General features: G+C 53.2%; 1 protein-coding gene across 5 annotated transcripts in view; it reads left to right on the top strand.

Moving 5' to 3' along the window:
• LOC116945632 (basic helix-loop-helix ARNT-like protein 1) overlaps positions 1-21,995 on the top strand; it is a 32,737-nt gene extending 10,742 nt beyond the window's left edge. For 2 of the 5 annotated variants that reach the window (XM_076069464.1, XM_076069463.1), the window contains exons 3-17: positions 3,855-3,902; positions 4,529-4,570; positions 5,185-5,342; positions 5,824-5,903; positions 6,370-6,465; positions 8,251-8,368; positions 9,161-9,328; positions 9,726-10,218; positions 10,626-10,732; positions 11,946-12,096; positions 13,120-13,211; positions 14,286-14,397; positions 15,299-15,392; positions 15,756-15,840; positions 16,481-21,995. In XM_076069464.1, coding sequence (XP_075925579.1) covers positions 3,855-3,902; positions 4,529-4,570; positions 5,185-5,342; positions 5,824-5,903; positions 6,370-6,465; positions 8,251-8,368; positions 9,161-9,328; positions 9,726-10,218; positions 10,626-10,732; positions 11,946-12,096; positions 13,120-13,211; positions 14,286-14,397; positions 15,299-15,392; positions 15,756-15,840; positions 16,481-16,629 — 1,993 coding nt within the window. In that variant the 3' untranslated portion in view covers positions 16,630-21,995. Of the gene's footprint in view, positions 1-3,854; positions 3,903-4,528; positions 4,571-5,184; positions 5,343-5,823; positions 5,904-6,369; positions 6,466-8,250; positions 8,369-9,160; positions 9,329-9,725; positions 10,219-10,625; positions 10,733-11,945; positions 12,097-13,119; positions 13,212-14,285; positions 14,398-15,298; positions 15,393-15,755; positions 15,841-16,480 lie in introns of those variants that run through there. The other 3 variants (XM_076069465.1, XM_076069466.1, XR_012945233.1) reach the window with 3 other exon arrangements.
• The last annotated feature ends 834 nt before the right edge of the window (positions 21,996-22,829 follow it).

Below are 22,829 nucleotides of genomic sequence, written 5' to 3' on the forward strand. Positions count from 1 at the left end.
ACGGCTTTTAAGCTGTGTGAGAGGAACAAAGAGCCTTGACGAAGGAATTAGCATAAAATTTAGCATTACTTACTTCATTGGCCTCAGTGTAATGCTGGCATGTCGTTAGAGCTGTTCATACGATTTCCATCAATCGTTAAGACAATCGATTCTCACTCGCACAACGTGAGCCTCGGAATCGATTTTAATCGGCACTTCGTTGCATGCGCCCGGTAAGAACGATCCAAGGTCAATATAAACGCAACGAAAATTCGGTTCCTATCGCCCTATGAGCCACGATAAAATAATTCCATGTACTTTGAGAGTCGACGTAATTATTCTGGGTGAGTGTGCGATCAGGCCCAAATGCCAAAAACGCCAAATGGCCGACAACGAACAGCACTTGTCAAAGTTGTAACAAATAGGAGCGAAACACGTTTAATGAGGTTAGTATTAGAGTAAGAAACGATGGGAGTGAATTCCAAAGTGGAGCAGTGCCAATTTGTACGTATGTTTGTTGAACTGTACGTAGCCAACCGTGCTAATCGGAATTGTGTCAAATTTAATTGTGCACCTCTCTGTAAGATACTTTGTGTATTTTTCCACAAAGTACGGCTAATCCTCAACCCAGATAACCTGCCCGCAGACCATAACGGCCTGCCTGTACGGCGAACGGACGCGTTCAAGGCTGCCCCAGGTGCACGCCTTTTCCGTCTGTTGATCTAAGACCACTGTAGGTCACTGCCGTGGGAGTGTCGATGCCACCGCTGACAACAACCTGCCATGTCGTTCTCAATTTCAGCCTCATGGACGTTGTGTTTGAGTGAGTAAGAGAGCGCGAGCTCCCCTCTTCGCTGCTCGTTCGCCTTCGACGGGTGTCCGTGGGGCTCCCGTGGTGCCGGGTTGCAGGGCACGGCTTGGTGTGAGCTGGTGGCTCAGGGGCTCGGGAGACACTTTAGTCGTCACCTCTGAGAAACCTGGGTTTGAATACGGGTCTCGGACACTCGTTATTAAACCCAGTCGGTGGCCACAGCCCAGTCACCGATGGCCGCGAATTATCTAAAAATTCCACCGCGTGGCATTGGGGTTTCTGCTGCATGTGGCTGAATTTGAGATATGAGAATTTGGGAAAGCATATCGGTTTCACTGCTCGTGAGTTGGCGGTCTCAGCTGGGCCACCAAAAGACTTCACACGGAAAAAAACACATCTGTGTCAAATTTTGATCCCTGCTTCATGTGGCTAAATGCTAGATATGAGAATTTATTTTTTCAAATTAAAGATTGGATTGACTGCCATGCCACGACAGTTCCCCTCCCGCACCCCCCCCCCCCCCCCCATCGAGTGAGGATTACAAAACGGTCACTCGAAGGCATCTCAGATGCAGTTCCCTGAAACCCCCTTCCAAGGTGCCGCTCTGGAACCAAAGGTGATGCTTTGCGAATATCGCGAATGGACCCCGTGTCTCACGACGAAAGTGCAGCCCCTAAGCAGAATTGGAATAACATTTCCGAAAAAACACGACTCGCTCTTTGCTCTAAGGATGCACTCTCTTGCTAATGCCACCGATTTCTCGTGCCCTCTGCTTGTGGGTGGTGGTGGTGGTGGTGGCGGTGGTTGGGGAAGCTTGGCTGCACTTGCTGGTTGCTGCTCTTCTTTCTCTTTTGCCGCATGAGTTCATTTATCCCTCTTTTTTTCACTGGGACAATTTCTGAGGCTTAGCGCGACTGCACGTGGCCGCCTTGGTTTAATTGCGCAAAACGCGCCTCTACTTTTGTGAAATACATGGGGGGAGGGGGGGGGGGGTGCGCCCGTGTGGGAGTGTCGGAATTTCACAGCGATTCGTTGAGAGAGGGCGAGAGAGAGCGAGAGGGCTGGGGTGAATGGGTCAGGGGGAGCTCCGCTTGTACCCATGATCGACATGGCAGCTGCTGTCACAATCTGGATGCCGTGCCTCGCTGTAAGTTAGCGAATCTACTAAATTATCCCCAGGATTCCGCCCTCCAATGCTTGGCACCGTTCCAGTGGCTGGGTCTGGAAGACCCCGTACAGGCATTGATGTGTAATTGCTCACGAAATACGACCTATTGATCCGTTCATGTAGTAATATGTTAAATATATTGTGTGTGAGGTGACGAGTGGATAGGTGGCGTGGTGGTTATGAAACCGATGAGCTGAGTTTGATTTCCAGCCTCGATCAGTATCAGCGCCGAGTGACGTCTCAGCCGGTCCTGGATCTCCTCCTCCTCCCCCTTTACCAACCGCATCAGAATCTGCATCAGAATCTGCATCAGAATCTGCATCAGAATCTGCATCATAATCTGCATCAGAATCTGTATTTATCCTGGAGCAATCCGATGAGCTATGAAAGCTCCTTTTCACACATGTCAAGTAGTTGTGGGTCAAACAATCCCCATGATGGAAAGGTGTGAGGTCTTCATCCAGCAGTGGACTGACAAAGAGCTGTATATTACATCAAGGTCATGTAAGATCCCATGCAGAGACATCGTATTTTTTTAAAAGTCTGACAGTCACACTTTAATGACGGCCCTTGAGCACTCTTGAACGTCAATTTAAATAAGTTTTTCCCATAAAAAAATGTAATATTCCAAACTCATATAAAGACGAATTTTGATTTAAAGCTTTCGCGACTGCAGTGATTCATATTCTTGGTTCTTTCGGTAAAGTCACGTTGAAGGGAAATAATTAAATAATTGCATTTATAAAACAATATAATTCTCACGATGTTTCGACTGCAACACAAGCAGTCATCATCACCTGATGATCACTGCTTGTGTTGCATCATCACCTGATGATGACTGCTTGTGTTGCAGTCGAAACGTCGTGAGAATTTTATTGTTTTATATATATATTTTATTATTTTATTGTTTCCCTTCAACGTGACTTTACCGAAAGAACCAAGAATATCATATAAAGACGGTTCAAGGCTCAAAGCCTGGGTGTGTATATACAACATTTATGCAGTTTTTTGTTGTTCTGATTGTAACAAGAGCATCCTCCAGAAGGCCAATCGCGCAAACGAGACTCAGCCTGGTCTCTCTCGACTTCTCAACCCGGGTTAACCAAAAACGAACTCGAAGCTCGAACAACAACAAAAATCACCACCGGCTGACCCACAAAGTCGCGTGTTGCGACTCGCCCACGCTCGGAAGGCACGGACTGAACGAGAGAAGTCAACGTCTTCGCGAGAGTCGGTGCTTGTTGGTGCTGACCGCCCACGAACCGGAGTAGTCGTGCCACGAGGTGACGCGCCAACGGGGCCGTTTTTGAGCTGCGATGGGGGCGTTGGTTGCTGAGAGAATTACGCAAAGCGGCGGTTTGCTCCCAACGGCCTGCCCGTCGGCTTCCATACCGCCGATTAAAACTATTATAAACAATTATTTTAATTTTTACCAGGTAAGGCCGACTGAGCTACTGATGTAGCTGTTTTTCTGAAGCGACCTGGCTATCACAAATGCTAGCTCAAAGAAGTGGCTTCATCATCTCGTGGAAATGTATAACAGCAGCGAAATATTCTAAACGCGTGACGTTGATTCTCAATGTGGAGGGAAACACCAGAGGACCTGGAGAAAAATCCACATGACCACGGGGAGGGAGACACACAAATTCCAAATACACAGGCGTCACGGGCGAGATCGAACCCACGATCTCTTGTATACAAGGCGAGGTAGTCAACATCTTGCCACCTTAGCGCCCAGCCACTAAAGTGTGACCGTAGTTAACATACCGCCGATTAAACACCTCCACAGACAAAACGCGTGTTGGGAGAGTGTGTCAGCGGCGCGTGCGTACGCGCCATTTCCCCCGAACTAAAGTTCGTTTTGTTTTGTTTCGTCCGACCTCTTTCGTTTCTCAGCAGCGATGGGTTGGACACGGAGTTCGATGCGGACGATCAAAGCAGCAGGTGGGTAGAGAGCGCAGAGAGTCAATGCCCAAGATCCCAGCCGAAGATTCATCCCTATCATCTCACAACGGTGTCACCCTGGTACATGCATGCGCACACAGCAAGTTGGCAGCGATGGGACCGGCCCCGCCAGCCCTTGCCTCTGTCCGGCAGGAGCGTCACTGTACCTGCAATGCCACTGAAAAGCTGTTCTTGCTTAATGTTTAATATTCAGGTTTTGTTTTTGTAACGCTTTACAATGAAGGTTGAAAGCGTTAATGCATTGGCTTTGTCCAATACGAACGACGTTTTTGGATACACCTGCGTGGCTTTTTCGGGACACTAATTCAAGAGAAAGCTGGACAAATCTATGAAAGGGTTTCCCCAAAACTTGGTGGTAACATAAAAAAAACCCAGAGTTAAAAGGATTCGCCCTGCTGGCCAAGGTGGTGATGATGATGTCATCACGCGTGGGTGTCATCTCGCAAAGTCACTGCTCCCCGGCCGACCAAGTCTGGGACACGTGACGTCAGCTCGTTGAGCAGCTCGGAATTGTGATTTTATCATCGCCATCGAAGCGATCGCACGTTGGAAAGCGTTACGGAATCCATGCATTATTTTTCTCTCTCCCTTGTTTTGTTTTATAGAGGGGAGAGTGGTGACCATCCTTGCAAACCCAAGTATTCGAGGTGAGTGCTGCATCATGACCCCTAACAATTCAGCACTTTTTATCGAGTCGTTCTATTATCAACTAACATCGATTCGGCGATTAAAAAAGTGTCGATTCTAACGCCGCTTTGGCTGAGTGACTGAGCTGGAATTGCTGAGATCCTGTTTGTCGAATCCAGGCAGCCGCCGGTGATTATTCCCCGGCTCTGCGGTGTAGCGAGTTGACACAGTCCCAGCCGCCCATTCACCGGTGACTGCACGCAATAATCCATCACTTTAATTTAATGTATGCACTTACTTTGGCTAAATCCCAGCCCTGAGAAAGTGGATTTGTTCTTCCGTGGAACCGTGAGAGACGGCAGCGGCAATAGGGGAAGCCCTTCATCCAAAAGTTGATTGCTCATGCCTGATGATGATGATGATGATAACCCATCTGCCTTTTCTACCCCACATCTTTCTCTTCTGCTGTCTGGCCTCGCCTCTCCACATCATCGTCGTCGTCGTCTTCACCGTCGCCATCGTCATCTTCGTCGTCATCGTTACCATTGTCGCCTTCGTTGTCATCGTCGTCGTCGTCTTCATCGTCATCTTCGTCGTCATCGTCGTTGCTGTGCCGCGCCGCATCGCGTCGTAGGGAGGTGCACAGCCAGATCGAGCGCCGGCGCCGCCTCAAGATGAACCACTACATCGACGAGCTGGAGCAGATGGTGCCATCGTGCCGTGGCATGCAGCGCAAGCTCGACAAGCTCACCGTGCTGCGCCTGGCCGTGCAGCACATGCGGGCGCTGCGCGGTACGGCGGACGCTTTGGGGAAAAAAAACCCCGTTTAACACGTAGGCTTCCGCGACCAATATCTCTCCATAATAGAGGTTTTTGGGTTGGATCGCGTAAATATATAAATGTGTCGTTAAAACCCGCCGCCACCACCCGACACAGCCAACTAGTAAGGGTTGTCACGTAAACAGAACGTGGCCAATTCGTCACTAGTACAGCACTAGTGTGTAGTGTATAGTGTAGTGTATAGTGTAGTGTATAGTGTAGTGTATAGTGTAGTATACTAGTACAGCACACCGGTGTGTTGGAGAGCCAAGCCACAACATTTACAATCTGAGTACGACGTTTCGCCAGTAATTACAACTAGCTTCATCAGGCGACAGCCAGACTTGTGGAGAAGTCCACCTGTTTCGTTCCTTATACAGAGGCGTAGATGTGGCGGCCACACCGAAAGTGTTTCAACGGAGCTCCTCCCGCGTGTGCGCTGCCTTGCCCGCAGGATCCGCCACGGCCTACACGGAGGCGAACTACAAGCCGGCCTTCCTCAGCGACGACGAGCTGCAGCACCTCATCCTGCGGGTGAGTGGTGGCTCTTTGCGGCCTCCTCTGCCCCGCCGCCGCCCAGTCTCCGTGCGACTCGCCGGCGATATTTGAAACGGGCAAGCCCTCGGTCAGTTCCCCTGCCGGATGAAGGCCTCTCCGCACCCGTGGCGGTCGTTCAGCCGTACTTCGCCACGCCGGTTCACTGCGAGGGTTTGGTGAAGAAGGAGGCTCAGGGGACCGTTTGCAGTTCCGTTGTCACGCACGACCGATTTTGCCCGTGGGCAGGCGTTGAACCGTCGCTTTTCATCACTCAAATCGCGAATGTTTACCGTACCGTGAGATAAGGTGCAAATTGCGTCGTCCAAATCATGTGTCTGTAGAGTTGCGGTACGAGTAACGTGGTCGTCTGGCGAACCCTGCCCCCCCCCCTCATGTGCCCCCCCCATGCCCCCCCCCGTCTCCTGTGCCCCCACGCTCACAATGCTGGTACCACCATGAGCAGCAGGCTTCAGACGGATTCCTCATTGTGGTCGGTTGCGACCGAGGCAGGATTCTCTTTGTCTCCGAGTCCGTCTCCAAAATCCTCAGCTTCTCGCAGGTAAGTTCCAGTGCCGGGCCGATGTAGTCCTAACAAGGACGAAAACGGTCCACAGGTGTCTCTTTGTCTCTCCGAGTCCGTCACTAACACCGTCGGCTCCTCACGGTAGCTTTCAGCGCTCGTCAGCATCTTGTCCGGTGACGCTGAAAGGCGAAGGTCAAGAGGTCGACACGGCCGATGCCGATGATGCCACCACGGTTTCCAGGCGCTTCCTTCCGCTAGATCGTGTGGTTGCTGCGAAGTCGACGCCCAAAGTCCGAGATCGAGTCTCATTTACCATCCTCGCCGCCACTACTGGTTGGCTTGGGTCTTCCTCTGGCGACAAGGTTAAGGTGTCCTTTACGGACCGCTCTCAACAGTTGTGCATGTGTGCATGTTGTACACGTGTGGATATTCTGTGCGTTAGTGAATGTCCTGGATGGTGCGTGTGCGTGTTGTCCAAGCATGTTGTGCGTGTGCGTGTTGTTCAAGCATGTTGTGCGTGTGCGTGTTGTGTGTGTGAATCCATACACGCAGTGCGCCGGGCAGCTAAAATGCAGCAAGGTTGGCATAGCGGGGAGCACGGGTGATGCATCTGTGGTGGGTAATTGTTGGGCGTAATACGCCGCCGCCACCACTTTGGTTGAGCTAGTACCTCAAGTCAGGGGCCTACAGGGGGCATTAGCGAGTCCGGCCTGTCCCAAGCGGGACTCGTGGGTCAGGCAACCCGGAGGGGGACACCCCAGGCCCCCGGGTGGGGGGCTGGGGAGGATTGCGCAATAATCCAGGTCCCTCAAGAAGGTTCCAGATGGTGGGCGTGGCCAGGGGCGGTGTGACCCTGGGAGCCCCATAAAAGCCGGACCCCAGGGCGGCTGAGGCAGTCCGCCTCAAGCCAAAGATCCAGAAGCCCACCTGAAGATAGGACCCTGGACCCCAAGCCCCGCCGTCCTTATAAGGGCCGGGGCTCAGTGAGGCCAGCGGTCAATAGGCTAGGACCCTGAGGATCCCCCAATCTGACGCCCTTCTCAGGGCTGGGTCTGTATTGGCCAGCGGTTGAGACCCGAGGAGCTTGGCTGGGTCGGGTCAGCCTCCCCTAGGTCCCGCTAGCCGGAGGGCTAAGGAGTGGTTAGCCCAGTGGTTAGGGCACGTTAGCCCGGAGGCCGTACCTCCTTAGGTTGTGGGTAGAAGGGGCCATTACCTCTTCGTGTTCGGGACCTAGTGTTACTGTCATGGTTGTTATAAATAAATACGTGTTGCCTCCTATGAAGAACTTCGTCTCCATACAAACCCACTACACATCTATTGGCCATATCAGTGAACCCATAACACCTGGGTCTGTCCCGTGACCTGCCAGCAGCAGCGAGAGCCTTCCACACGTCACGTGACGCCAGCGCCACTTAGTGGGGAATGGCGGCTTGCTGTTGGAGTTGCACACGCTTGCTGTATGTGTGTGTCAACATATGTTTGTGGGGAACGGTTAGCGCACTACGCTACTAACCCAGCAGCGGCGACCCGAATTCGATTCCCGCTCAGGGCCACCAACACCGGTGACGATTATCTGAATTGGTCCTGGGCCTCACCTAGGTCGACTCAGCCTCAAATTAGCACCTGGTGCAGTGTATAAATATCGCCGCTGGGGAGACAAAGGCGGCCGGGCGTGGTGTTGGCCACCCACCCCCTCGTGTGCTGTGCTCGCCTTCATAGGCGCTGCTCGCTAAGAGCACTTGCCCCAACAGTCTGTTCAGGCTACACGGGGGATCTTTGTCTTTGCTGCACCGCATGTTGTGCCGTGCCGCGTGCGCACAGAGCGAGCTGGTGGGACAGAGCCTCTTCGACTACCTGCACCCAAAGGACATCGCCAAGGTGAAGGAACAGCTCTCGTCCTCCGACACGGCTCCCCGGGACCGACTCATCGACTCCAAAAGTGAGCGCGGACACAGCCGGCGTGCTGCAGCATCCATCATCATTGACGACGATGATGATGGCGTCGATGATTACAGTAACGAACACGACGATGTTTAAGGGCTATAATGATGACAACGTTGATGGATGCAATGATCATGATGACGGCGATGATGGCGGCGATGATGACGATATTGCAATGTTGACGAATACAACGACGACATTGATGGATGCAATGATGATGATGACGGTGACGATGAATACAACGACGACATTGATGGATGCAATGATGATGATGACGGTGAATACAACGACGACATTGATGGATGCAATGATGATGATGACGGTGACGATGAATACAACGACGACATTGATGGATGCAATGATGATGACGGTGACGATGAATACAACGACGACATTGATGGATGCAATGATGATGATGACGGTGACGATGAATACAACGACGACATTGATGGATGCAATGATGATGATGACGGTGACGGTGAATACAACGACGACATTGATGGATGCAATGATGATGATGACGGTGACGATGAATACAACGACGACATTGATGGATGCAATGATGATGATGACGGCGACGATGAATACAACGACGACATTGATGGATGCAATGATGATGATGACGATGAATACAATGACGACATTGATGGATGCAATGATGATGATGACGGTGACGATGAATACAACGACGACATTGATGGATGCAATGATGATGATGACGGCGACGATGAATACAACGACGATGGCGGTGATGCGTTTGAATCAAACGACGGTGGCGATCGTTGCACAGCCGGGCTGCCGGTGGTGCGCACGGACGACGTGCACGCCGCCCCGTCGCGCCTCTGCTCCGGCGCGCGCCGCTCCTTCTTCTGCCGCATGAAGAGCAACCGGCCGTGCGCGACCGTTCGCCCGGACGAAAAGCCCTTCTCCACGACCTCCTCCTGCTCCAGGAAGAAAGGTCGGCGCCTCCCTGCCTCTCCGCCACCACCCCCCCCTGCCCGCCCGCCCGTTCACTTCATTGCACCTTCAGCGGTGCTGTTTGTTGCTGGCCACTGGGTGTTGCGGCCCAGTGGGTATGTGCGTGTGTGTGATCAGATGTTTCGTAACGTATTTTGACACCGGACACACATTTGGGCAGTGTGCCTTACATCCCAGAGCGTCTTATAATCAGGAGTGTGTGTAATTGTGTTGTCGATGCCATGGCCTGGGAGCGGTCTCTCGCGGTGACGTCATCACAGTCGTTATACCCTCGTTATCTTCTTCATCATCATCACCCTTATCGATGGACATAGGTGGCTACAACCGTGAATAATCAAGCAAAGAGCGTACTTCGTAATGGCCGCGCGTGTCCACAGACCGTAAGAGCTTCTGCACCGTGCACTGCACGGGCTACCTCAAGAGTTGGCTCCCGGCCAAGGTCGGCCTCAAGGAGGAGCAGGAGAGCCGGGAGGCCCCCCACGGTTCCTCGGGGGGGGCGGCGGCGGCGGCGCCGCCGGCGGCCGGAGGCGCCGGCGGCGGGCCGCAGGATGGCCCCGAGGCGCTGGGGCCGGCCTCGGGGCCGGGGGGAGGAGGCCCCCTCGCCAGCCCGCTCAGCTGCCTGGTGGCCATCGGCAGGCTGTACCCGCCCGCGACGGCGCCGGCCGGGACCGGCTCCGGCTGCGCCCGCCGCGACGGGGGCCCCGGCGCGGCGAGCGACGCGGCGTGCCGGTTCGGCGGCACCGCGACGATCCCGGGTGGACGAGGACTCTCGGGCGGCGCCGGCGCCAGGCCAGGGGAGATCCGCGTCCGCGCTGCCGAGTTCGCGTCCCGGCACGCGGTCGACGGGAAGTTTGCGTTCGTCGACCAGAGGTTTGACCGCTGCCCCCGCAATCTCCGTCCCGCTGTGGCAGCCCGGCCGGGGATACAGACCCAGGCCGACGGGCTTCGAGCGCGGCGCGCGTACCACCTTGGCGCGCGTACCACCTTGGCGCACGTACCACCTCGGCGCACGTACCACCTCGGCGCGCGTACCACCTCGGCGCACGTACCACCTCGGCGCACGTACCACCGCGGCGCACGTACCACCTTGGCGCGCGTACCACCTTGGCGCGCGTACCACCGCGGCGCTGTTGCGGGCGCGCGAATGCAGAGTAATCGCCGCGTGCGGGATTTCGATCGATGTTCTTTTTGGGCGCCCGGAATCGGATACGGGTCGAGCCCGTCACGTGAATCCAGCGAATCGTCGTCCCGTGCGCTGACGACGCCGTCTGTGGCAGGGTGACTGCGCTGCTCGGGTACCTGCCTCAGGAGCTGCTGGGCACCTCGTGCTACGAGTTCTTCCACCACGACGACCTGGCGCACCTCGCCGAGAGCCACCGTCACGGTACCGAGCGCCCGCGTCCCCGTCACGGGGTTTAGACTAAGAGAGGGAGTCGTGGTCATTTGTGATCGCCGTCTCTGTGTTTTGGGGCCAGGAGAGTAGCAGCGGGTATGTAAAAGCAGGCAGACAGAGGGGGCTACCAGCTTACCGTGCATCTCGATTGATCACCCTGAATATTTCGCAATTTCATACTGTTTTTCCCCACTGAAAACGAATTTCATTAGAACTGTAATGAAGTTCAACAGCAATAACGGTACCAGATCTCGGTACAAATCAATTCCTGCCACCCAAACACGAATGCCAATGTCTGGACTGTCTGGATTCAAACTCGGACAGGTGGCAATTCTGCCGAACGGCTTGTTGTGTTTCCTTTGCTGTCCTTTCCCGCGCAGCTCCGATTAGCACAGTTGGCTACGTACGGTGCGAAAGAAGTTCAACGAACATTCGTACAAACATACGTAGAGCCGAAGCTGTGTTGGGGTCATACCGAGGGAGCCCGGCGTGGCCCAGGCGAGGTGCCCTGGTTGTTTTTCCACCGCAGAGCCCAGAGTCGTGGCGCTGACGTCACGCGCAAGCGTATTGACCGACAATTCACGCGACGAAATGTGTCTGTGTATTAGTGTCGTGTGTGTTAGTCTCGTGTGTGTGTTAGTCTCGTGTATGTGTGCGTGTTAGTCTCGTGTGTGTGTGTTAGTCTCGTGTGTGTTAGTCTCGTGTATGTGTTAGTCTCGTGTGTGTGTGTGTGTTAGCCTCTTGTGTGTGTTAGTCTCGTGTGTGTGTGTTAGTCTCGTGTGTGTTAGTCTCGTGTGTTAGTCTCGTGTATGTGTGTGTGTTAGTCTCGTGTATGTGTGTTAGTCTCGTGTGTGTGTGTGTTAGTCTCGTGTGTGTTAGTCTCTTGTGTGTGTTAGTCTCGTGTATGTGTGCGTGTTAGTCTCGTGTGCGTGTTAGTCTCGTGTGTGTTAGTCTCTTGTGTGTGTTAGTCTCGTGTATGTGTGTGTGTTAGTCTCGTGTGTGTGTGTGTTAGTCTCGTGTGTGTTAGTCTCTTGTGTGTGTTAGTCTCGTGTATGTGTGCGTGTTAGTCTCGTGTGCGTGTTAGTCTCGTGTGTGTTAGTCCGGCGTGTGTGTTAGTCTCTTGTGTGTGTGTGTGTGTGCATTGCGAGCACGTGTCTCCCCGCGGTGCGGGTACCACATGACCTGTGCGCGCGGCTGCCGTCAGTGCTGCAGACGCGGGAGCGCGTGACGATGGGGCCGTACCGGTTCCGCTCGCGCGACGGCTCCTACGTGGTGCTCCGCAGCCAGTGGTTCAGCTTCCTCAACCCCTGGACGAAGGACGTAGAGTACATCGTGTCCACCAACACGCTTGTCTCGTGAGTGTCGCGGACCCCCGCGGCGAGTCTCCCCGCTCGGCACCAAATTAGTTTTTTCGAGGGCACGGGCCCCACTCCCTCCAAATCGCCATTGGTTGTTCCATCGGTAGCTGGCCACACATTTCTTAGAAATGTAGGCTGTGTGAACGATGATGCGTTCATCGCTATGCCCAGCGAATATTACTTCGAGCTAATCCATCTTTTAAAAAAACACACACACACACACTTGTGATGTTTTTACGGAAATTACAAACCCCCCCCCAGAGACAATCGCCACAACACTCACCACCCAGCTCACCGAACACCGGCGCCCAGATCTGTACCGATGGGGGGGGGGGGGGGGTGGGGTCATTTAAAATAGTTCCTGTTAAATAAGTGACGTTACGCTGCGTGCCAGCGCGATCAGTCGCGTGCCTCCCTGCCTCTGACGCGCAACGCGGCACGCCGCTCTGCACGCACGAATTCATCCCCAGAGGCTCCCTCGACGTGGCGGTCCTCAGCTGGAGGGGAACGTGGCAACGTCCCAGGGGGTACGCGTGAGGTCATTTATAAGCGTGTGAAATTATATCATACGTGAGAGTCGATGGCGAATGACCATGTATGAATCTGCCAATAGCAAATAACTAGGATAACATTTTAGTCCAATTTAAATCCATAAAGACTTTTTAAAACTCATTGATCGTAAACAACGTTGGTTTCCAAGAGTATCCAGCGAGCGCTAACAAATCACGTCACCCGCATGCAGAGCGTCCGTTGAATTTGTTTTATTCGCAAGCTACTAAGGATAACTCACAAGATGGACAGTTTGGGTTAAAATATTGATGTTCATTATTCATACATTTATTTCTCAGAACCATGTGGGGTCAGGCAAGGGGTGGAGGGGGGGGGGTTTACCCGGTTGAAGTAAAATTCAACCGGGGGGGGGGGGGAGGGGGGTTACAAGTAGCCAACAAATGTTTAAGAACCGCCACCGAGTGTTAACGGAACGGCTTGTCGGCTCCGTTTGTCATTTCCGCTCTTCAGGAACGGCAGCGTCGAAGGCCTCGCCTCGTCCACGACCGTCGTGCAGCCTGGGGCCTCGCCTGGACGGGATGGCCGGCCACAACCTCTCGACGGTATGTGGGTGCCCCCCCCCCATAGCTTCCGGCATCACGCGCGCTTACGAGCCCGTTTGTCGATCCGCTGCCGGATGGGTGAGGGGTCGCCCCACATCGTGGAGGCCGGGAGGGTTTTTTGACATTTGACCGCGCTCCCCCAAGCTGGTCAAGGCGGGTTTCCTGAAGGACGAGAGCGGAGTTCGCTGCACTGCTCTCTGCCGCCCACAACTTTCACTGCACGTGTTTTTTTAAAATTATTTTTGCGCATGTGGTCGCCCATCCTAACCCCAATCCAGGCTAAAAATCCTGCTTAGCTCCTGAGGTATTACTAGAGATCAATGCGCATTCCCGGTAATTTGGTCGTTTGTAGCATGCGTCCTACTGCATGCATATACGTTCCAGTATATACGGTACATTTATATGCGATGGGTTTTGGTGCTTGAGTAAAGTTCACGTTGTTTCTGTGAGGATAAGCAGTGCACGCTGGGTGGAACGGTGGCGGGGTGGTTAGCGAACCATGCTACAAACCCGGTTATCTGAGTTCGATCTGTGGCCAGGGCCAACACCGGTGGCGAGTGATTTATCTCTACCGGTCCGGGGCCCACCCCTAGCTTTTATCATTGAAGTCCCCCCCACCCCTCTCAATCTCCACACATCATCCATGGCTTTCTTATTAAACTAAACAATAAAACATTTTTTTATTTTATAAGGTAAGACCCACTGAGCTATAAGACTATTTTTCGGAAGCAACCTGGCCACAAAAAATAGCTCAACGAAGTGGCTTATCATCATGTGGAAATGTATAGCGGCCAGTATATGTAAATGCACGTTGATGATAAATGTGGAGGGAAAAGCCGAAGGACCCGGAGAAAAATCCAAGCGACCACGGGGGGAGAGAGACGCAAACTCCAAAATATACAGGAGTCAGGGTCGGGATCGGGATCGAACCTGCAACCTCCTGTATACAAAGCGAGGCAGTTAACATCTCAACACTGGGGAGCTTGGTCCCGACCTCACGGTTTTTCTTGGCCGTGAATCCGGGAAGTCGCCGTTCCTGCACGTGATCGTCATCCGAGATGTTCGTGTCACCAGGCCTCAAGCGGGGATTGTCTCCCAGCGTTCCGGGCCTTCCGGGCGGAACGCGGCTCGGGGCCGGGAAACTTGGTCGCACGATTGCCGAGGAGTTCTTTGAGTCCCGAAGCAGGTTAGTAAGTCCGTGGGTCTCTCCGTGTACATCCACGGGCCTCTAGTTAGGTCGATGGGCGTCTGTGTAAGTCAATAGGTATTTGTGAATAATACTTCCTTAAAAGATTATATAACAGGCGGAAGTCCAGGCAGTGGCCCCTTCTTCCGAAGCACATCTCAGAGCACGTCACCTCGAAGAGAAGTCCCGTCCGCCGTGCAAGAAGGAGAAAGACAAAGGGAGAAGTAAGGGAGAAGAGAGACGGTGCGTGGCCAACGACAACCACCCTCGCGCCATCTTGCAATGGCGGACTGAGCGCCCGGGAAGAAAGCCAAGGCTCCTCCTCCTCCTCCTCGAAGACAAGACCTGTCCCGGATCCTGAAGACTTCTTTCAACAAGAAAAGGGAGATGGCCATGAGAGTTTATATTGGTTACAGATGTACGGTGGTGACCCGGAAGAGGGAAGAGCCTGTTGCGTTGCTTCATGTTTTGTATTCTGTACGTGAACCACGGCGCCACCGGTCCACCCTCTGCTGTGACATATTGATCAGAAACGGAGTCATTTTACGAACTGCTTTTTGTGTTTAGTCTGTTGTCCTTGCCCGGACCTCCGATTAGCACGGTTGGTGAAATAAATTCGACATACGTGCGTACAGAATGGAACAACGGCTGAAAAGTGTGCAAGGAAGCAAAGAGAAGGCTCATGCTTGTAATTGTGGAACTGGATCACATGGATAGAGTCCGCAATTGCTGAAAAACCTCATACCGGGTTCCTTGTGGAAATGAAACTCTTATCTAATTAAACATCCGCTCCTGGACATGAATTTCCACCTAGCAGTTAATGACGCAGGTGCGTCCGCAGGCGTGATGGAGTGTTGCACCGTACCGATCGTGCGATGTGTGTGTGTGTGCGTCTGCTCAGATTGCGATCGTCTCCATCCAGTTGTGACTGCAGTCCCCTGCAGCCAGACTCCCGGACGCCACCTCCAACCAACACCCCGTCGCCCGGCAATAAGGTCGCTCCACACACTGTTGTCTTGCTATTGTAGGCTGTGGGCACCATTTTACACGACGGATCTCTCGCACGGCAGTGTGACCCTTCGCGGGGGAGAACGGATGATGGATGTCACAGAGCTACCTCTGAGATCCCTTCTAGGTTGAAAACTCGTTTCTTGAGAACTGCTTTTTGTGTTTAATTTCTTGCCCTTCCCTCGCACTTCCGATTAGCACGGTTGGCTACATACGGTGCGAATGAAGGTCAACGTACATACATGCAAGTGACGTCTGCTCCACGGGGCTCCGTTCTTGGATTAGCTTGTCGGCTTGTTCTTCCTTAACGCCGCGCTCTGTGGTGTCGTGCGCTGTGCCACGGTACGCAGCTGCTCACCGTGGAGTCTCCGTCCCCTTCGGCCCTGCTCCCGCCCGTGGACATGAGCTCCTACCACGGTGGCGGCGGTCCTCTGGGTGAGCGCACTGCACTCGGCGCGGCCAATCCACTGCTGGATGAAGGCCTGCCCAACCCACCGTCACCATCTCTCACATTTAATGATTCACCTTTCGTTATTGAGACGAAGTGAATGCATGCACCTGGCATGCACCTGATGATTGGTAAGCACCTCCCACGTAACATAGTGCTGATTCTGGCCACTAAGACTAGGCCGCCCTGGCTGCTTTGACTAGGCCGCCAATTAGCACGGTTGGCTATGTACGGTGCAAAAGAAGTTCAATATACATACAACATACAATGAGAAAAATAGACTATACATTTACAGGCGACTGCACCATTATGGTTCTTCAGGTACATCGCTAAAACACTGCATCAATTCACCTCCACTTCCAAGCGATTTGAGGAATTTTGTCACAATTCGGGGCGGCGATTAGAATAAAGAATCAACTCCTTTTAGTTTTCTATTTTCTGCCCCATTTGTACAGTTATTGATGAAAAGGGAGGGAGGGTGAAGTTTGTTTTTATAGTTGTGAAAAAAACGACCTATGCCAAGTACGAAAAATACAAACAACAAAAAAAGTAAGCCTTAACACACGATTCTAAAAATTGTTTATCCTGTCCTATTTTTTTACTTCCCGGCATCCCGCCGTTGCCCAGGCGACACGGACTCCCTGGACCTCGACCTCATGAACAACCCGGGCAGCCCCGACGACGACGTGGCCATGTCCGTCATCATCAACCTCCTGGAGGCCGACGGAGGCCTGGGTGGGCCCGTGGACTTCAGCGACATGCCCTGGCCACTATGACTAGGCCAGCCTGGCCACTAGGACTAGGCCAGCCTGGTCACTATGACTAGGCCAGCCTGGCCACTATGACTAGGCCACCATGGCCACTAGGGCTAGGCCACCCTGGCCACTATTACTAGGCCAGCCTGGCAACTATGACTAGGCCAGCCTGGCCACTATGACTAGGCCACCCTGGTCACTATGACTAGGCCAGCCTGGCCACTATGACTAGGCCACCCTGGTCACTATGATTAGGCCACCATGGCCACTAGGACTAGGCCACCCTGGCCACTATGACTAGGCCAGCCTGGCAACTATGACTAGGCCAGCCTGGCCACTATGACTAGGCCACCATGGCCACTATGACTAGGCCAGCCTGGCAACTATGACTAGGCCAGCCTGGCAACTATGACTAGGCCAGCCTGGTCACTGTGACTAGGCCACCCTGGCCACTATGACTAGGCCAGCCTGGCAACTATGACTAGGCCAGCCTGGTCACTATGACTAGGCCAGCCTGGCCACTATGACTAGGCTAGCCTGGCCACTAGGACTAGGCCAGCCTGGTCACTATGACTAGGCTAGCCTGGCCACTATGACTAGGCCAGCCTGGCCACTATGACTAGGCCACCCTGGCCACTATGACTAGGCCAGCCTGGCAACTATGACTAAGCCACCATGGCCACTATGACTAGGTCACCATGGCCACTATGACTAGGTCACCATGGCCACTAGGACTAGGCCAGCCTGGCCACTATGACTAGGCCACCCTGGTCACTGGGACTAGGCCAGCCTGGTCACTATGACTAGGCCACCCTGGCCACTATGACTAGGCCAGTCTGGTAGCTATGACTAGGCCACCCTGGTCACTATGACTAGGCCACCATGGTCACTATGACTAGGTCACCCTGGCCACTATGACTAGGCCACCCTGGTCACTAGGACTAGGCCATCCTGGCCACTATGACTAGGCCACCATGGCCACTATGACTAGGCCACCCTGGCCACTATGACTAGGCCAGCCTGGCAACTATGACTAAGCCACCATGGCCACTATGACTAGGTCACCATGGCCACTATGACTAGGTCACCATGGCCACTAGGACTAGGCCAGCCTGGCCACTATGACTAGGCCACCCTGGTCACTGGGACTAGGCCAGCCTGGTCACTATGACTAGGCCACCCTGGCCACTATGACTAGGCCAGTCTGGTAGCTATGACTAGGCCACCCTGGTCACTATGACTAGGCCACCATGGTCACTATGACTAGGTCACCCTGGCCACTATGACTAGGCCACCCTGGTCACTAGGACTAGGCCATCCTGGCCACTATGACTAGGCCACCATGGCCACTATGACTAGGCCAGCCTGGCCACTATGACTAGGCCAGCCTGGCCACTATGACTAGGCCAGTCTGGTAGCTATGACTAGGCCAGCCTGGTCACTATGACTAGGTCACCCTGGCCACTATGACTAGGCCACCCTGGCCACTATGACTAGGCCACCCTGGTCACTATGACTAGGCCACCATGGTCACTATGACTAGGTCACCCTGGCCACTATGACTAGGCCACCCTGGTAACTAGGACTAGGCCACCCTGGCCACTAGGACTAGGCCACCCTGGCCACTATGACTAGGCCAGCCTGGCAACTATGACTAGGCCAGCCTGGCAACTATGACTAGGCCAGCCTGGTCACTATGACTAGGCCACCCTGGCCACTATGACTAGGCCAGCCTGGCAACTTTGACTAAGCCACGAGGGCCACTATGACTAGGTCACCATGGCCACTATGACTAGGTCACCATGGCCACTAGGACTAGGCCAGCCTGGCCACTATGACTAGGCCACCCTGGTCACTGGGACTAGGCCAGCCTGGTCACTATGACTAGGCCACCCTGGCCACTATGACTAGGCCAGTCTGGTAGCTATGACTAGGCCAGCCTGGTCACTATGGCTAGGTCACCCTGGCCACTATGACTAGGCCACCCTGGCCACTATGACTAGGCCACCCTGGTCACTATGACTAGGCCACCATGGTCACTATGACTAGGTCACCCTGGCCACTATGACTAGGCCACCCTGGTCACTAGGACTAGGCCACCCTGGCCACTATGACTAGGCCACCATGGCCACTATGACTAGGCCAGCCTGGCCACTATGACTAGGCCAGCCTGGCCACTATGACTAGGCCAGTCTGGTAGCTATGACTAGGCCAGCCTGGTCACTATGACTAGGTCACCCTGGCCACTATGACTAGGCCACCCTGGCCACTATGACTAGGCCACCCTGGTCACTATGACTAGGCCACCATGGTCACTATGACTAGGTCACCCTGGCCACTATGACTAGGCCACCCTGGTAACTAGGACTAGGCCACCCTGGCCACTATGACTAGGCCACCATGGCCACTATGACTAGGCCACCCTGGCCACTATGACTAGGCCAACCTGGCCACTATGACTAGGCCACCCTGGCCACTATGACTAGGCCATCCTGGTCACTATGACTAGGCCACCATGGTCACTATGACTAGGCCAGCCTGGCCACTATGACTAGGCTAGCCTGGCCACTAGGACTAGGCCAGCCTGGTCACTATGACTAGGCTAGCCTGGCCACTATGACTAGGCCAGCCTGGCCACTATGACTAGGCCACCCTGGCCACTATGACTAGGCCAGCCTGGCAACTATGACTAAGCCACCATGGCCACTATGACTAGGTCACCATGGCCACTATGACTAGGTCACCATGGCCACTAGGACTAGGCCAGCCTGGCCACTATGACTAGGCCACCCTGGTCACTTGGACTAGGCCAGCCTGGTCACTATGACTAGGCCACCCTGGCCACTATGACTAGGCCAGTCTGGTAGCTATGACTAGGCCAGCCTGGTCACTATGGCTAGGTCACCCTGGCCACTATGACTAGGCCACCCTGGCCACTATGACTAGGCCACCCTGGTCACTATGACTAGGCCACCATGGTCACTATGACTAGGTCACCATGGCCACTATGACTAGGCCACCCTGGCCACTATGACTAGGCCACCCTGGCCACTATGACTTGGCCAGCCTGGCCACTATGACTAGGCCAACCTGGCCACTATGACTAGGCCACCCTGGTCACTATGACTAGGCCACCATGGTCACTATGACTAGGCCACCATGGCCACTATGACTAGGCCAGCCTGGCCACTATGACTAGGTCATCATGGCCACTATGACTAGGCCAGCCTGGCCACTATGACTAGTCCAGCCTGGCCACTATGACTAGGCCAGCCTGGCCACTATGACTAAGCCAGCCTGGCCACTAGGACTAGGCCAGCCTGGTCACTATGACTAGGCCAGCCTGACCACTATGACTAGGCCAGCCTGGCCGCTATGACTAGGCCAGCCTGATCACTATGACTAGGCCAGCCTGGCCACTATGACTAAGCCAGCCTCACCACTATGACTAGGCCACCCTGGTAGCTATGACTAGGCCACCCTGGATGATTAGACTACACTGCCCTAACCAAATCTAAGGATTTGAATCCGCACTATGTTACATGGGAGGTGTTTACCAATCATCAGGTGCATGCAATGTATAATTGCAATTTATATTTCAAAGAAAATAATTGGTAAATGTAGAAACGAGTGCCATTTTGCGTCGTGAGTAATGGTGTTTCGGAAGATCCTTGTCTCTGGTATGTTTTCTCTTAACTTATATTACTTTAAACAACAGACGAAAGACGGTTCTTCCTAATGTTATGCAACTAGCCCGTAGCCTCCCCGCAGCGGTATGACACAGTAGCGTCAAATGCTGTAGAGATCGTTGGCCCCTTAGGCTTCGGCCTAATACTATACGGATATCATTACCCCAACAGTGTACAGCTGTATTATTGTCCCTTTGTATTATTGTCCCTTTGGTTAAACTTTGCGGGTGAAACTTTAAAACACATTTTACGTAAATCCGTGTGAGCATCGTGTCGTAATTAATGTGTATTTGAAGACACAGAGGAATAAATATTCTACCGAGGTCCGCCTAACTGTAATTACGGAACAGGCTGTTTTTAACTAAATAATGAGGGCTTTTTCATATTGATGTCGAAGCCCCACTCTTGGGCAGCTTGGTGGCGGTAGAGCACCGTTAGCCAAATCGGGTGCTCGCGTTTTCACCTGGACACACTCGGCACGATAGCTCCCCCCGTGTGTTTTCGGGTTTGCACCGCGCGTGTTGTTCGCCACGATGTCCCGAAAGTTCCGCTCCGCGTGCTTGAGAGTTTCTTCAGTAACTGTGACACCATGCAGAACAGTATGCATCAAGAGAGCTATGCAGAACCTCGCGAAAACCTATGCAGCAGTATTACTTGAAGTTACAACTCCGTGGCGTTTACACCCAAGCATCTTGCCAACGAGGCCACTTGATGGATGGCCTCATGCCGCGTTTCCGCGGCCGTTAAAAACCAGATCCGGCCCACGGTACCTCCCGGCACAGCTCATTTCTTGCCTCCGACACGTCATGGCTGTGTGGTTCTGTCGTCTCAGCTCCGACTCTCCCTTTGCTTCCTTCCATGGTGTCGGTTACACTGTTCCAAGATTTTAAAAAAGAATGTTATCATTAAAAAAATATTTTCCATGGATTTTTTTTGTAAAACGTAAACACAACCCTGAAGCTGACCCAACGCGAGAGCAGCTGGTTGAAGACTCTCATCTTCCGCGTTGACCCGATGATGCCGTAAACTCTTTCCGATGGGTGGTCCAACTGAATGAGAGTAGCTCTCTTTTGGAGAGTGAGCTACCTGGTCTGTGAAAAAAGTGGACTGCACGGCCTGCGTAGAGCTCATGCACCCCAATCAATCCGCCGCAGGGAAAACCCCGAATGACCCCACTTGCCCGGTTCACAAACGGGGGGGTCGGATCGCTTATCGGAGTCAGGGGGAACTCGGCACTCAATGAGATTAAAGAAAGACGCAAATGTGTCGTGATGCACATCTGAAATCTGTGTATAGGGGAAATGTAAAGTTTTGGGACGCATTGAAAAAACATCTTTATTCGCTTTGTACGTGATCTGGGCACTTGGGTTCCTTTGTTCTAAATGATCTCTGTTATATTGAGGCATTCCCTGGATGCAAGGCTTTGAATTTGCATAAAATGTCAGCACCCAACCGAATGTCATTTGATGCCACAGTGGTGTAGCAATTCATTGTTGAGTTGCTACCTTTTCCACTGTAGACCAAATCCAAAAATATTTACTCAATCAGCCTAGATCTATCAGCACTGTGCAGTACACTGTAATACAATTCAACAGCAATACAGGTACCAGATCTCAGTACAAATCTATTCCTGCCACCCAAACACAAATGCCAATGTCTGGACTGTCTGGATTAAAACTCGGGCAAGTGGCAACTCTACCGAACTGCTTTTTGTGTTCAGTTTGTTGTCTTTTCCCGCGCACCTCCGATTACCACGGTTGGCTACGTACGTTGTAAAATAAGTCCTACACACACACGTGCGTGCATATGTGCGGGCAATGTAACTGCACTGGGGCACACGGGATGGAGGGGCACTGGGTCTGGCCTACGTAGGGGGGGAGGGTGGGAGACATTGACCAAGGGGCCCCATTTAATAGCTTGCACCAGGCCCCATGGCGACCACACTACCGGCACTGGCCACATGGGCTTGCGTGTGACTTATTACAGAGGTCTGTTGGCCATTTGAAACACGTGGTTGACGCGGATACAGCTGAACAGTAAATTAAATGACAGTTTGGAACACAAAATGGGAAGAACAATGTCCGTCTAGTTCAGGGGTTGGCATCCTGTTGGCTCCGGTGCCGCGTGCGGCTCTTTAGGGACCGCAGTGTGGCTCTCCTTGACCATGGAAGTCCAGTTCACCATGGAGGTCCAGTTCACCATGGAAGTTTAGTTCACCATGGAAGTCCAGTTCACCATGGAAGTCCAGTTCACCATGGAGGTCCAGTTCACCATGGAAGTTTAGTTCACCATGGAAGTCCAGTTCACCATGGAAGTCCAGTTCACCTTGGAAGTCCAGTTCACCATGAAAGTCCAGTTCACCATGGAAGTCCAGTTCACCATGGAAGTTTAGTTCACCATGGAAGTCCAGTTCACCTTGGAAGCCCAGTTCACCATGGAAGTTTAGTTCACCATGGAAGTCCAGTTCACCAGGGAAGTTTAGTTCACCATGGAAGTTTAGCTCACCATGGAAGTCCAGTTCACCATGGAAGT

This window comes from Petromyzon marinus, chromosome 24 (genome assembly GCF_048934315.1).
Source record: "Petromyzon marinus isolate PM22_M1 ecotype Great Lakes invasive population chromosome 24, UKy_Petmar_22M1.pri1.0, whole genome shotgun sequence".
NCBI lineage: Eukaryota > Metazoa > Chordata > Hyperoartia > Petromyzontiformes > Petromyzontidae > Petromyzon > Petromyzon marinus.